Source organism: Prunus avium, chromosome 6, assembly GCF_965620075.1.
Source record: "Prunus avium chromosome 6, drPruAviu1.hap1.1, whole genome shotgun sequence".
Taxonomy (NCBI): domain Eukaryota; kingdom Viridiplantae; phylum Streptophyta; class Magnoliopsida; order Rosales; family Rosaceae; genus Prunus; species Prunus avium.
The window spans coordinates 14,467,477-14,481,150 of NC_142289.1; the positions used below are offsets into that span (position 1 = coordinate 14,467,477).

General features: G+C 35.5%; 1 protein-coding gene across 1 annotated transcript; it reads right to left on the minus strand.

The window, feature by feature from the left end:
- Positions 1–6,936: 6,936 nt before the first annotated feature.
- On the minus strand, positions 6,937–11,611 carry LOC110774592 (transcription factor MYB1-like). Its single transcript, XM_021979148.2, has 3 exons — positions 11,447–11,611; positions 10,885–11,014; positions 6,937–7,526 (listed from the first exon to the last, which is right to left on the minus strand). The coding sequence occupies exons 1-3, from the start codon at positions 11,568–11,570 to the stop codon at positions 7,049–7,051; spliced, it is 732 nt and encodes a 243-aa protein (XP_021834840.1). The 5' UTR covers positions 11,571–11,611; the 3' UTR covers positions 6,937–7,048.
- Between the last annotated feature and the right edge of the window lie 2,063 nt (positions 11,612–13,674).

Sequence of the window (13,674 nt, forward strand, 5' to 3'; positions counted from 1 at the left end):
GCCCCCATTGGGAATGGCCTTAGCTACGAAAGAGAAGTTCATATTGTACTTGCCTGTTTCCTAAAAGCTTTCGAAGCCTAACCATGAGATCCACTTCATCTTCTGTAAAGTCTCCTCTTTTGATATTTGGGCTCAAGTAGTTCAACCACCTCAGTCTACAGCTCTTCCTGCATATGTTCAAGCCTGCATATATAATTCATAAAACTTCCACATATAAAATCTTCCTACATTCTCCACAAAGAACAATTGAGGGCCCATTTGATAACCATTTCAATTTTAGTTTTCATTTTTCATTTTTTGTGCTAGAGAATAGAGGAAAATGAGAGTGAGAATGGGACTCACAAAAGTGAAAACAATTTCAAAAAGATTTCAGTTTTTAGTTTTTGTTTTCACTTTTGTTACTCATTCATCCCATCCTCCACTCCACTCTCATGTTCCCTCTCAATCTCATCTCCACTTTCATTCTCCCTCTTTTTCCTCTATACTCTAGCACAAATGAAGAATGAAAACTAAAAACTTAAATTGAAATGGTTATCAAACGAGCCTTTAGTTTCTTTCTTAAGCAAGTCCAGTTATAAGTATAGATATAAATTTAGCTAAGAAAATTACTTGCCTCCTTGCTCTGACTCGCTCCTACGATCGAATAAATAAATTACATTTTGACACGTCCTGCATACAGATAAAGACCAAGCAAGCAGTGTTTTCAACTAATAATAATAATACCCGCTTTGAGAGGAACCTGATGCCATTTGCCTTCACCGTGCTGTTGAATGCATTGCCTGAGAAGTTCATCTTCCTCTCTAGTCCATCAACCTTTTCTCACTCTATATGATATACACATAAAGGTATCTATATATAAATAATCTTAAAAACCCAATCTTCCGTTCATCTCTCCTCTCCATATAAACGGAAGACAAAAGGTATAACATTTCTCCTTTTCCTTTTTCTTTCTTTCTCACGTGTAATTTTTATTTTTTTAAGGCTTTTTTTTTCACAAAACATCTTTGAAGTTCACAAAATTATCAAATTGCGTCTTTTATGTTTTTTTTGTATCATTCGTAGTCCTTAAGGTGTTAATAGGTGCGCTCAGAAAGAGTCCATGCCGTTAGGTTCCGTTCAAAAATAGGTTAAATTGATGATGTGACACACATGTGGGTCTCACATACCAATAATATGATGTCATGTGGATTAAATAAAAAAAATACATTTTTAAAAATAATTTGAAAATTATAAACTATTAAAAAATTTAAAACAAAACAAAACAAAACTTAAACCCCTACTATCCGTGTTCAAGACTTCTCAACATATTATTCTTTTTCTCTGGTACAAAGGATGCAAAAGGCAGAGGGGTATAGAGAACTACAGACTTTAACATTGAATGCCAAAGGCTGCTGGTAACGAGTTCATTTTTTATTTTTATTCTTTGTTTCAAACGTAATTGAGATTCAACACAATTGTATACAAATTAAAATATTATTTCTGGTATTAGAAATATTTTAATTAATGATTTACAAAGGAGAATCCTTAACTACTACATTATACAATCAGTAGAATAATCGAATTCTTTTGTCATCTTTGGTGTCTATGATTGGATTGGATAGTTCACTCAAGGTATTTTAAAGTTAGAGATTAATACCAACTAACTGTTGGCGAGTCCTTACTTAATTAGGATTTTGGTTCCTTATTTCATTAGAATTTTGATTATTTACCAATTATTATTTAGTCCTATTGTAATAGAGATTTACTTCCTATTGTAATTTAGATATATTTCCTATTTTATTTAGGGTTAACACATCTTTGTACTTGTATAAATACCTCCATATTGGAGAAGAATAATAATATGAGCAAATATGAGCGTATCTGAGCATAACTAAATATTTACCCTACTTTGTTTGACATGGTATAAGAGCTAGGTTTTCTTGTGACCTGTGTTTGTGTTCAACTTGCAATTTAAGTGCTCTCCTCCCCTCCTCTTCAAGGGGGGGAGGGGGAGTGAAAACGATATGTTTATTGACGTATCCCCATTAGCTTGACATATTCCCATGAAGATGTTGTTTATTTCTTGACTCCGACGACCTCTTCTCTTCAGGGGGAGAGGAGGAGTGAAGAGAAGTTGTCTGCGTGAATTAGCTAAAGTTGATATGGAAGAACTGTTGCTGTTGCTGTTACCTCTACTACTGTCGTTGATGTTATCGTTGCCGTTATTGTTGCGTTGATGTTGCCGTTGTTATGGTCATTGTCGATGATGTTACTGTGTTTTGATCTGTCTCTACCCTAACCTTAGAGACTACCTATTTCCATTGCACTATACATCTAGCTTATAATCCTAGTCTGCCGCCGCCGCCGCTGTCTACCTTGCTACCGTCATCGCTGCCTACCTTGCTATTGTCACCGCTGCTCATCTATTCCGCTGCAATTTAACCACCTATCTGCCATGGCTGATTCTGCTACATCTCAGTATTAGTCAGTGCATGTTTCTCAAGTACCATTGATCATATGGCTCCATCGACCCCTTCTCTTCAGGGGGAGAAAGGGAGTGAAGAGAAGTTGTCTCTGCTGTTGCTGGTGCCAATGCCTTGTATCGCTATTGATGATGCCTGTTATGTCTCTGCCTTGTTGCTCCTGTCTGTTATGGTGCCAGTTTTGTTGCTCATGCCTTTGCTGGTGTGTTTGCCTTGCCTTATCCTATTTTTTAGGGTTTGGTTTCTGCCTTATCTTCTGCCGTGCTCACAGGGCTTCTGTGTTCTGCCTTATCTACTGCCGTGCTCACAGGGCTTCTATGTTTTGCCTTATCTTCTGCCGTGCTCACAGGGCTTCTGTGTTCTGCCTTATCTACTGCCGTGCTCACAGGGCTTCTGTGTTCTGCCTTATCTTCTGCCGTGCTCACAGGGCTTCTGTGTTCTGCCTTATCTACTACCGTGCTCACAGGGTTTCTGTGTTCTGCTATCTGCCTTATCTTCTGCCGTGCTCACAGGGCTTCTGTGTTCTGCCTTATCTATTGTCGTGCTCACAGGGCTTTTGTGTTCTGCCTTATCTGCTGCCGTGCTCACAGGGTTTCTGTGTTCTGCTATGTGCCCTATTTTTTAGGGTTTGCTCTTGTGTTTCCGCTGCGAACTTTGCTTTAGTTTGTCACTTGTTTCACTCGTAGTTGACAAAAAGACCTTCTCTACAATTGGTGCTTCTCAAGTATGGTGTTCTATGACTCGCTTGTCAAGTTGGGCTTGCGAAATATCTTTGCCCAACTTGAGGGGGAGTGTTGGCGAGTCCTTACTTAATTAGGATTTTGGTTCCTTATTTCATTAGAATTTTGATTACTTACCAATTATTATTTAGTCCTATTGTAATAGAGATTTACTTCCTATTGTAATTTAGATATATTTCCTATTTTATTTAGGGTTAACACATCTTTGTACTTGTATAAATACCTCCATATTGGAGAAGAATAATAATATGAGCAAATATGAGCGTATCTGAGCATAACTAAATATTTACCCTACTTTGTTTGACACTAACGTAAAAGTTGAAGGGATTAGATCAATTAATTATAAAGTGTCGATAACCTACTATTTGTAGAGATTGGAAGGGATAAGTTTTCCCTCATGAATTCTTCTTCTACCTTCAACTTTGAAAGTCGAGCTCCATTTTCGCTTCAGCATTCTTTAAATCTAGTGAGTTATCTAATCCTACACACCATCCTACACACCATATGTAGCCTAATTAATGCATTGAATTTGTATGCATCATCAGTTGGTGGAGAAACACTTACATAAAACGGGGATAATAATGTTTTGCTATCCCTAACCAGTCACGATATATCACACGTGATAACTTTTCCACGTAGCATTATATAATTGACAGAAAATAGCTAAACAATATTATTCCCGTTTCAAACAAATGTAGAGTACCGGAGAATTCTGCTATTGATTGAGGAGCTTCGAATTTCTCAACAACTAATGAATGTATTGGTTTGTATGCATCGTCATCTCCCAAGGATTGAAAATAAATGGGCCTGTCAATATGAAAATAAGTTGGAGCATTCAGTAGTATTATCTATTCCAATTATATTTTGTCGAGAACATTTAATTAACTGACATAGATTGTTCCATTGTTGTGGTGGCCATAGGCCTATAGGTTCAATGGAGCATGAAAAGAAAAGGGTCGGCCTTGATACGGTGAAATTGATGCAACCGCACCGGGACTCCATTTTTTGGCGCACCCAAATATTTTTTGCAGATGTATATATTATGTATATATTATATGTATATGTGCTCCACAACACACTGGAGTTGGTTTGTCTTGCTCTGACTCTCACTAGAAGTACATGGTCAATTCCCACTTATGTGCTCAAATAGTTTTCTTTTTACATATTTTTTGAAAATAATAAAAATTTCTCTACAAAATGACCTTGAATTTAAATTAGACAAAAATTGTTAGGATAGAAAATCTACAGCTGTCAATGTGTGAGTCTCACATAAAAATTTAAATGAGTTGGCAGCAACAGATGACTAGTCAACACATTGACTTGACATATCCTAATATATGCAATGCAAGATTTTACCTTTGAGCTGATTTGCATTTAGCCACACTTACCTTTGAGCTGATTGACATATCCTAATAATATCACTAAATCTACTTATATTATAATACGTGGACAAGTTATATAACGTAACTGTACTCTAGTACTAGTATATAATTACTTATCCCTAGCATCATTCAAAAATATCTCTTGCCTTCTTTTCGTCACGAAAATCTAAACCAATGATTTTAACATTCAAGAAAGGCTTATTTACTCTAGTGCCTCCTGAAACTTCGGTCAAATCTCACTTTACCACCATAAAGTTAAAGTGGCCCACTTAACGCCCTTAACAATGATTTCGTGTTCCACTTTACCCCCCATTGTTATCTCCATTAATAACTCTGTCAATTTTGATGACGTGACATGGCTATTTTAGTCTTTTTATCACAAATGATGATGTGTCATGTGAATGTCCCACTCTTTTTGTTTAAATTGAATTAAATATAAAATAAAATAATGTAATTACTTGTTTAATTAAAAAATTATTTTTTTAAAAAAGGAAAAATTAATAAATAAAAATCTTTCTTCTATATGCTTTTAAAATAAAATAATTTTTTGTTAAAAAAAAACCTACCTAGATCCAACTCTCCCCAAAGATTAATCCTATCCCCAAAAAATGGCCTCATCCTTCCTCCTTTCTCCTCTCTCTCCAACCAACCACCGCACCATCATCCATAACCACCCACACCCCCACCAGCCATACAATTCGGTAGGCTACAAATTGAAAAGAGCTAAAGTCAACACTGTTATTAGTTCGGGGAACTCTAATTTTCCTCCGGTTAGTGCTGTAATCACAAGCGGCACTGCTACAGTCGTCGTTCCTGGTGGCTCTATCGAGAACATGCCAAAATTGAACTAGAAAGTTGCTTTGACAAATTTGTCAGCCCTCTTCTTGTTAGCTCCTAGCTCCTCTATCCTGAAAAGGATGAGTAATATACAACCTCTTCTCAGCATCGGTTTTCATCAATGTATGAATTGAGTATGAGCTTCCCCTGTGTACTAATTCTGAATGCCAAGAACTAGTTCAAAAGAAGTGTGAAGTCTTACAATTTCAGCTGTAACCTCAAATTGTTAAATCCAAAGCTTCCATTTCTTTTTTTCATGTTCTCTTGGCCATTAAGTGAGGGAGTATTCTGTTTATTGTTAGTTGGCTTGTTATGGCATCAAATCTTAAGTAATCTGGACCACACATTCTCATTCTGTTCAAAACGAAATACCAGAAGTATAAAACAAGAGAAATTCTCATTTTGATCCCCCTTTCGTGGGTCCATAAACCCTTCCTTACGTCCATTTCGCCGACTACCATATGCCCACATTTTAAACTATTACATAATCTTCTACCAGTTCATCCATCAACCGTATCCATACAACATGTATATAGACAAATTGTCGAAAATATTAGGCTAGCCATTACAATTACCCAATCAAAACTCTGCTATAAACTAAAAAAATGGCTGCTTAACATCACAACATCCCATCTCCGCCGCCCCCGGCGACATCGTTTAACGGCAGTGCTGGGTTCATACCCACAAGCTGCCGCAAGATGATGATGCACATGACCATCTTCTGGGGCCACATCGCTGAGGTTCTCTTCTCGGGTTGGCTTGGCCGCGACGACCAGGTCATGTACGGTGGTTGTGGGTGGGTATGATTGGTGGTGAGTTTGGGTGGTTATGGATGCTGGTGCGGTGGTTGGTTGCAGAGAGATGATGGTGCGATGGTGCGTTGGTTGATCTTTGGGGATAGGGATTGATCTTTGGGAATAAGGATTGATTTTGGGGAGAGTTAGGATTTTATTTTATTTTTAAAGCATACAGAAGGAAAAAAATTTATTTATTAAATTTTCCATTTTATTTTTATATATATTTACTTAAACAAGTAATTATATTATTTTATTTTATACTCAATTCAATTTAAACAAAAAAAGTTGGCCATTTACATGACACATTATCACTTATAGTAAAAAGACTAAAATAGCCATGCCACATCATCAAAACTGACAGAGTTATTAATGGAGATAACTGTGTGGGTAAAATAGAACACGAAATCACAATCAAGGGGGTTAACTAGCCCATTTTAACTTTGGGGTGGTAAAGTGATATTTGACCGAAGTTTCAGGGGGCACTACGGTACATAAGCCTTCAAGAAACTACTTACTCAATTTTCAATAAATGCATCCACAGAGTTGGGTTAAGAGCAGTTAGCCATGCACTTGAGATCTTGTGTTTGAATCTCTCCTTCTCCAATATCGTTTGTATAAAAAAGAAAAACGTTTATGGTAATAAATTCAGGCATCTGTGTAATAGTTATTTTTGTTGATAAACTAGAATATTATTTATTTGACTACCATAATAGAAAATGTTATTACAGAATATTACAATGCAAAAGAATTCAACAGAAATAAATGTTTAAAAAGAGATGCAAAAGAACTCTACTGGGAAGACATAGACCCTCTGAACCTTAGTTCTCTCTCTATTTTTCTTTTGAAAAATTCCAAAGAGGAAAAGAGAAGTCACTGTTACTCAGCAGGGCTTCGTCTGCAGAATTTATACCAGTTCCTGTGTTTTGGGCTATATTTTCAACCCAAAAGTTTGTGAAGAAATCTTCCTCCAACTGAAAACCAGAACACATTTCTCTTTCAACACTGTTCGTATCAGCTAACTGGCTTTTCCACTCATCAATTCCATTTTCTATAGGTGGTGATGATGGCAATGGCCAGTTAAAATTCTCTTGTAATTGAATATGCTGTAAAGTTGGAGCTGGGCTGCTCAAACAATTTGACTTTTTGGAGAAGGTTCGTGGTTGAGGCCTTAATATTACTGTCTTTGTTGTTTCTAGGGTTTTATCTTTTTCGGACCCAGAAGACATATTTTTCCTTAGTCGAGTACTCCAGTAGTTTTTCACATGGTTTGATGTTCTTCCAGGAAGTCTTCCAGCAATCAACGACCACCTAAATGATGTGCATGCATAAAGAAAAAGGATGTGTTAGAAATTATATTATTTAGACATTTTTTTAAAATACAGCTTATTAGAACACGTGAATTGGAAAGAACAAAAAGTCATAAAAGGAAAGGGATTATATTGCAATGTTTTTTTTGTTCATGTCTAAGGGCTCGTTTGGGACTGCTTCTTTAGGAAGTACTTCTGCTCATAAGCACTTTTATTATAAAGAGGTTGAAATTTTCATAAGAAATCCAAGTGTTTTCGGAAGAAGCACATAACAGGTGCTTCTCCAGAAAGTGCTTCTATGACCTAAAAGCACTTCTAAACTTCTCTGCCAAACTCTGTTAGAAGTGTTTTTTTTATAACAAAGCACAGTCAAATAAAAAACTGCATATGCTGGTTATATATTGAATGGTTCAAAGATTTGATACTATTAATTAATAAGAACTTGAAAATTTGTTACATCATATCTAGAAAACGTAGAAATTCGATTTTTGAAATTTCCCAAATAAGAGTTGTGTGCGATCCTATTGAAGGGCTTACCGTAGTTAAAAAGGGATCATTTTTGCTCACCATATTAACCAAAGGTGTATGTTCACCACCATTCTTAAAGGATGACATTTGTCCTATTGTTAACCTTAGTTAACTTTTATGTGAGAATTAAAAAAAAAAATTGATAAAAGGCCAAAGCACACATCCTGATTCTATTTCCCCTTTTTTTCTCCATTCCCCTTCCCTTTCTCTCTATTCTTCCCCTTTCTCTCTCCCTCACTCTGTAACAAGCTATCAGATTTTGATAATAATAAATGCTACATTTACATATTTTTATCCCACATTATTATACCACATGATGTGGCATGTCCATATCATATGCCACATCAATTAAATCAATTAAGTGTATTTTAATAAAGAAAGTTTAATTAATTTTTTTTTAAGTGTTAACAAATCATAAAAGAAAAGAAAATGTTAAATAATTTTAATTGATGTGGCTGTCCACCTCATTTGCCACATAATGTGGTATGAGAATGTGATATACAAATGTGGTAAAAGTAACATTATTCATAATAAATATCTTATTAAGTACAATGGAATTAAAATCTAGTCCACTACTAATCCCTTGTATGCTACTATAATATATATAGAGCTTTTCTATTTAAACCCCGCACTTCTCTATGTTCACCTCATATTCTAAGTTCACCTCAACTTTTAATTCAAATTTTGACAATTTCTAAGAGCACCTCCAGTGCAGGGGCCCTACCTGGCCAAACGGCAGCTAGAGGCCCGAATCCAACTCCAGCGCACGAAGTCCAGCCCGGGCAAGGTATGGGACCCACCAGCCTAAGCAAGCCCACGAGCAAAATTGGACTAGGTTGTTGCTTTGAAGGCGCTGACATTAGCGTGACGTCAACGTTGACCCCACCAGACCACAGAAACCAATGGCTATAAGCCATGTGGCTTCTCCTGGAGCCTTCAATCCAAAAATCTTATACAATCCAACGACTGTCTAGTTTTTGGCTAAAAAAAATATCTAAAAAATTTGTAAAAATCAAAAAATTCTGAAATTTTTTTCTATAAATACCTACCAATATTTTTCACTTTCCACACCAAATTTTCTACTACAAAATTACATTGTGCAAAATACAAATGTCCTTTTCCATCGAAGCCGGAGGGTCGTGGACAAATGTTCGAAGAGGTCAAAATCTTGGCCTCGAGGTAAAATTAAAAAAAAAAATTGCCGTTTTATTCAATTTAATGTCATTTTAAAAAAAAATATATTTCTTGCATTTCCAATCTCATTTTTTTAATAGATTATTCAAGGCAAAGCAAAAAAGAGGAAAACCGTTACACATGGCTCCTCAAGTGAACAATGCCTGTAGTCGGTTCCAGTGGTGCATTCTGTGTCGGAAATAATGGCACTATTACGTCCTCCGAAGGAAAATACTCCCGCACGTTGTGATCCGGTAGAACCGCCTCCGTCAATGATTGAGTCATTCTTGTATTCGATTGTATCGGACTCTGAGGACTCGGAGTATTTCAATTGTATGATGAGTGAGATGTGAATTTTATAATAAATATGGACACATGGCAACCAAAAATCTTATCAAAAAATTTAATTTGAAATTTTAATTCAAAAATGTTATTTGAAATTTTAGGTAAGAATTTTATAATAAATAGTGACATGTGGCAACTAAAAACCTTATCCGAAAAGCTTATCAAAATTAATGGTTTAAGTATAAAAAATAGAAAATAAATTAAAGTGAATAGTGTTTGCCCTTACTCTTGCCCTTGCCCTTTGGGGTGGAACCAAAAAAGGCAAGGCTGCCACTATTCACATGAATAGTGACAAACCTTGCCTTGCCTTTGCCTTGCCCTTTGGGGTGGAGGTGCTCTAAGAAAACTTCACTATCTTCCCAAACTACCACTAAATACATACCCAGCAGAAAAAATAAAATAAAAAACTCATCAACCTCACACCCCGCTATCTTGCCCCTTACCACTTTAAGTTCGTCTTAACCTCACAGATAAAAATACAGTTGTCAAATGTGTAGCAGTATTATTTTATTATTATTATTATTAAAAAATTGAGAATAAACTAAGAGGTTTTGACAGAGAAATCTTGACAGTTAAATTAATATGTAAGTTACCATTATCAAACAAACAAACTAGCATACTAAAAGAAAATTTAGTCAGAGATATGTCTACGATGATTGTAGCCTTCAATTGACATAGTCTTATTTAAGCAGCTATGGTTCGCAACTAGATATCATTCGCTCAGATTTCTAGTCTGGTTTGGAGGCTTTACTTAATGCGAAACCAATTAAAGCTATTTTCCTACTGCAGTATTTTGATTTCTATATCGGCAAAGTCATAATCATATCGTAGACATATCTTTGGTAATAGGGTGTAGAAAAGTTTGTGTTTTTCTAAAACTTAATATGAAGAGTGGTGGGGTGTGTATATATATAGATGAACTAGAGTTAAGTATTAAGTTGGATGACATTTTTTGTTTTTTTACATAATAATAAAACTTAAGAGCTTAATGATTTAAGTATTGGGGAGAACAAAGAAAAGTGTGTAGTTTATATAGAAAAACTCTATATATATCATATTGAGTAAATAACATAATTTGTCGTATATTACTTTTCCTTCTGGCTATGGTATTCTTTTTTCTTTCTTTTTTTCATTTTGATATTACTATTCAAGATTTATATGGTTGGGGTATGTATTAATTTGGCTGTGTTTTCTAAGATGAGTAGCAAGTACTTAGATTTAGCTGCAAAGCACAAACAAGTCGAACAAAAAGAACAGAAAGTCCTTCATTCCTAGCAAGTTAGCTACGAAAGAGAAGTGCAGAATGTACTTGCCTGTTTCCTAAAAGCTTTCGAAGCCTAACCATGAGATCCACTTCATCTTCTGTAAAGTCTCCTCTTTTGATATTTGGGCTCAAGTAGTTCAACCACCTCAGTCTACAGCTCTTCCTGCATCTGTTCAAGCCTGCATATATAATTCATAAAACTTCTACATATAAAATCTTCCTACATTCTCCACAAAGAACAATTTAGGGCCCGTTTAATAACCATTTCAATTTTAGTTTTTATTTTTCATTTTTTGTGCTAGAGAATAGAGGAAAATGAGAGTGAGAATGGGAGTCAAGATGAGATAGAGAGAGAGAATGAGAAGGAGGAGTCACAAAAGTGATAACAATTTGAAAAAGATTTCAGTTTTTAGTTTTTATTTTCATTTTTGTTACTCATCCATCCCATCCTCCACTCTCATGTTCTTTCTCAATCCCATCTCTACTCTCATTCTCACTTTCATTCTCCCTCTTACTCGCTCCTACGATAGAATAAATAAATTACAGTTTGACACGTCTTGCATACAGAAAAAGACCAAGCAAGCAGTGTTTTCAACTAATAATAATAATACCTGCTTTGAGAGGAACCTGATGCCATTTTCCTTCACCGTGCTGTTGAATGTATTGCCTGAGAAGTTCATCTTCCTCTCTACTCCATGCACCTTTTCTCACTCTCAACAAATTATTACCCTCCATTTTGTGGGGATACGTCGTGCACACTTCTCGAAGCCTCCAGACACAACCTGTCTAATAAAGGGTCTCTATATGATATACAGACAAATGTATGTATATAAAAAGATTCTTACGTACGTGCATCTCTGCTCTCCTTACAAAGGGAAGACAACATTTCTCCTCTTCTTTTTCTTTCTTTCTCGGGCGTAATTTTTAATTTTTTTTAATTAATAAAAGATATAAGTTTTGTGTGATCCACAATTAGAATTAGCTTTCACCTTTTAGACGAAAATAATTGACGTAAAATCCTCATAAATATATACAAATTTAGTTTAGATATTCAATTAGATCTATTTAAATATATGTGAATAATAAATAAAAATGACTGTTTTATTTGTTCAACCTAATAATGAAGATTGTGATAGTTCATATATATAGATGTCGATTTCTTGGGCTGGGTGTAAAGTGGTTCTGTTGTATATTCTGATTTGATAATAGTTTGAAAAACAAAACTACAAATAAATAAGGAGAAAAATAAAAATAATAAATCGTTTTCAAATGCTTGTAAAATCACTTACGATCGTGTCATCGTCATGCAAACGACAGAAAATCTTCATTTCCTCCACAATTCCCAAATAAACACGACATGTACTGCTTTCATTTTTTGGTCAAAAACGAAATGAAGAGAGATTATGTTACATGCTTTATATATATGAACAAAAATAGAAAAGAAAATATAGACTGTTTCGTCCTTGAAATAGTAATTTTTGTTCCATGTTTAGTCCCCGCAATTCCAATTTTTGTCAAAATCCCTTGCAATTCAAGGACACGTTATTTCGTCCAAAAGAAGGACATGGTACAAATTCTATCAAATTCATTCTAATCCCGTCCAAAACACTCATGCATGTCAGTGACACATAATTACTCCATCATGAAATTGAATAGGAATTTATACGTGTCCTTGAATTGCAAGAATATCAAACAATTCAAGGATATTAAATTACATAAGTGAAATTGTCATAACTGAACTAACAAGAACAAAAGTGAAAATTCAACAAACTAAGGAGCAAAAGTGATTTTTTTTTTGGGGAATTGTTTTGTCCATATTTTGGGGTTTTCATTCACTTTTGCTCTTTTTTTAGGTCTGACTTGTTTTGTCCATATTTTGAGGTTTCACCATCCATCATCATCGACTCACCACCATCCATCATTCAACGAACCTTCTAGTCGTAGAAGAGCAGGTAGCCCATTCTTTTACTCTTTATCTCGGCACGATTTGTCTATTCTAGTTTGCCCCTCTTGATTGAGGAGGGTCCTTTGTCCTGTCAATTTTTTATTATTATTTATTTTGGCTAGTCCTGCCACTTGCAAGAAGATTTGCATGCCTCTAATATTTATTGTCATTTGAAGTTCGTTATATTTTGTTGATCCCTAAAATTGATTCAACAGAAAATGTCAGTTTCGAGATCAAGGTCGACAATCTTTTCAAACCAACTTGGTCCCCTACAAGGGCGGAACCACACTAAGGGCTACAATAGGCTGTAGCCCAGTATGGTTTTTTAAGGAAAAAAAAAATACAATCTATATATTTCACTTGTTTTCAATATTAGCCCAATCAATGGCAAACTTATTAAGGTGCAAGGAGGTGCAGCTACACCTATCCTCACCAGAAAAATCATTATAGGTGCTTTAAATTGAAATTGGTACTTAGGTGACGAGGGGTAAATTTAGCGGCACAAACAAGACACAACAACACAATCAATCAAGAGACAACCTAGGCACTCAGAAGGTACCTGCAGCCCTAGAAGATTGCTAGTGACAACCTAGGCACTCAGAAGGACCCGTCAATCTAGGCATCCCCTGTGCTAGCAACAACTATGGTGAAAATGTGTGAAGTCATCATTATCAAGTAAACAGCAAACAGCAGATAAAGATGACTAGTCAACCACCAAGAACACAAACCCAGAAAAATTTACAGATATGCAAAACAGAATTTGTTTACCCAGAAACCCACCATTGGGAAAAACTGGAAGTCATCAACCGACTAGGCAATCCACTAAGTAGAAAAAGATTCTTACAAAGGAATACAAGCAAGCTCAAGCGAAACCTAGATCTATTTAGGAAGATG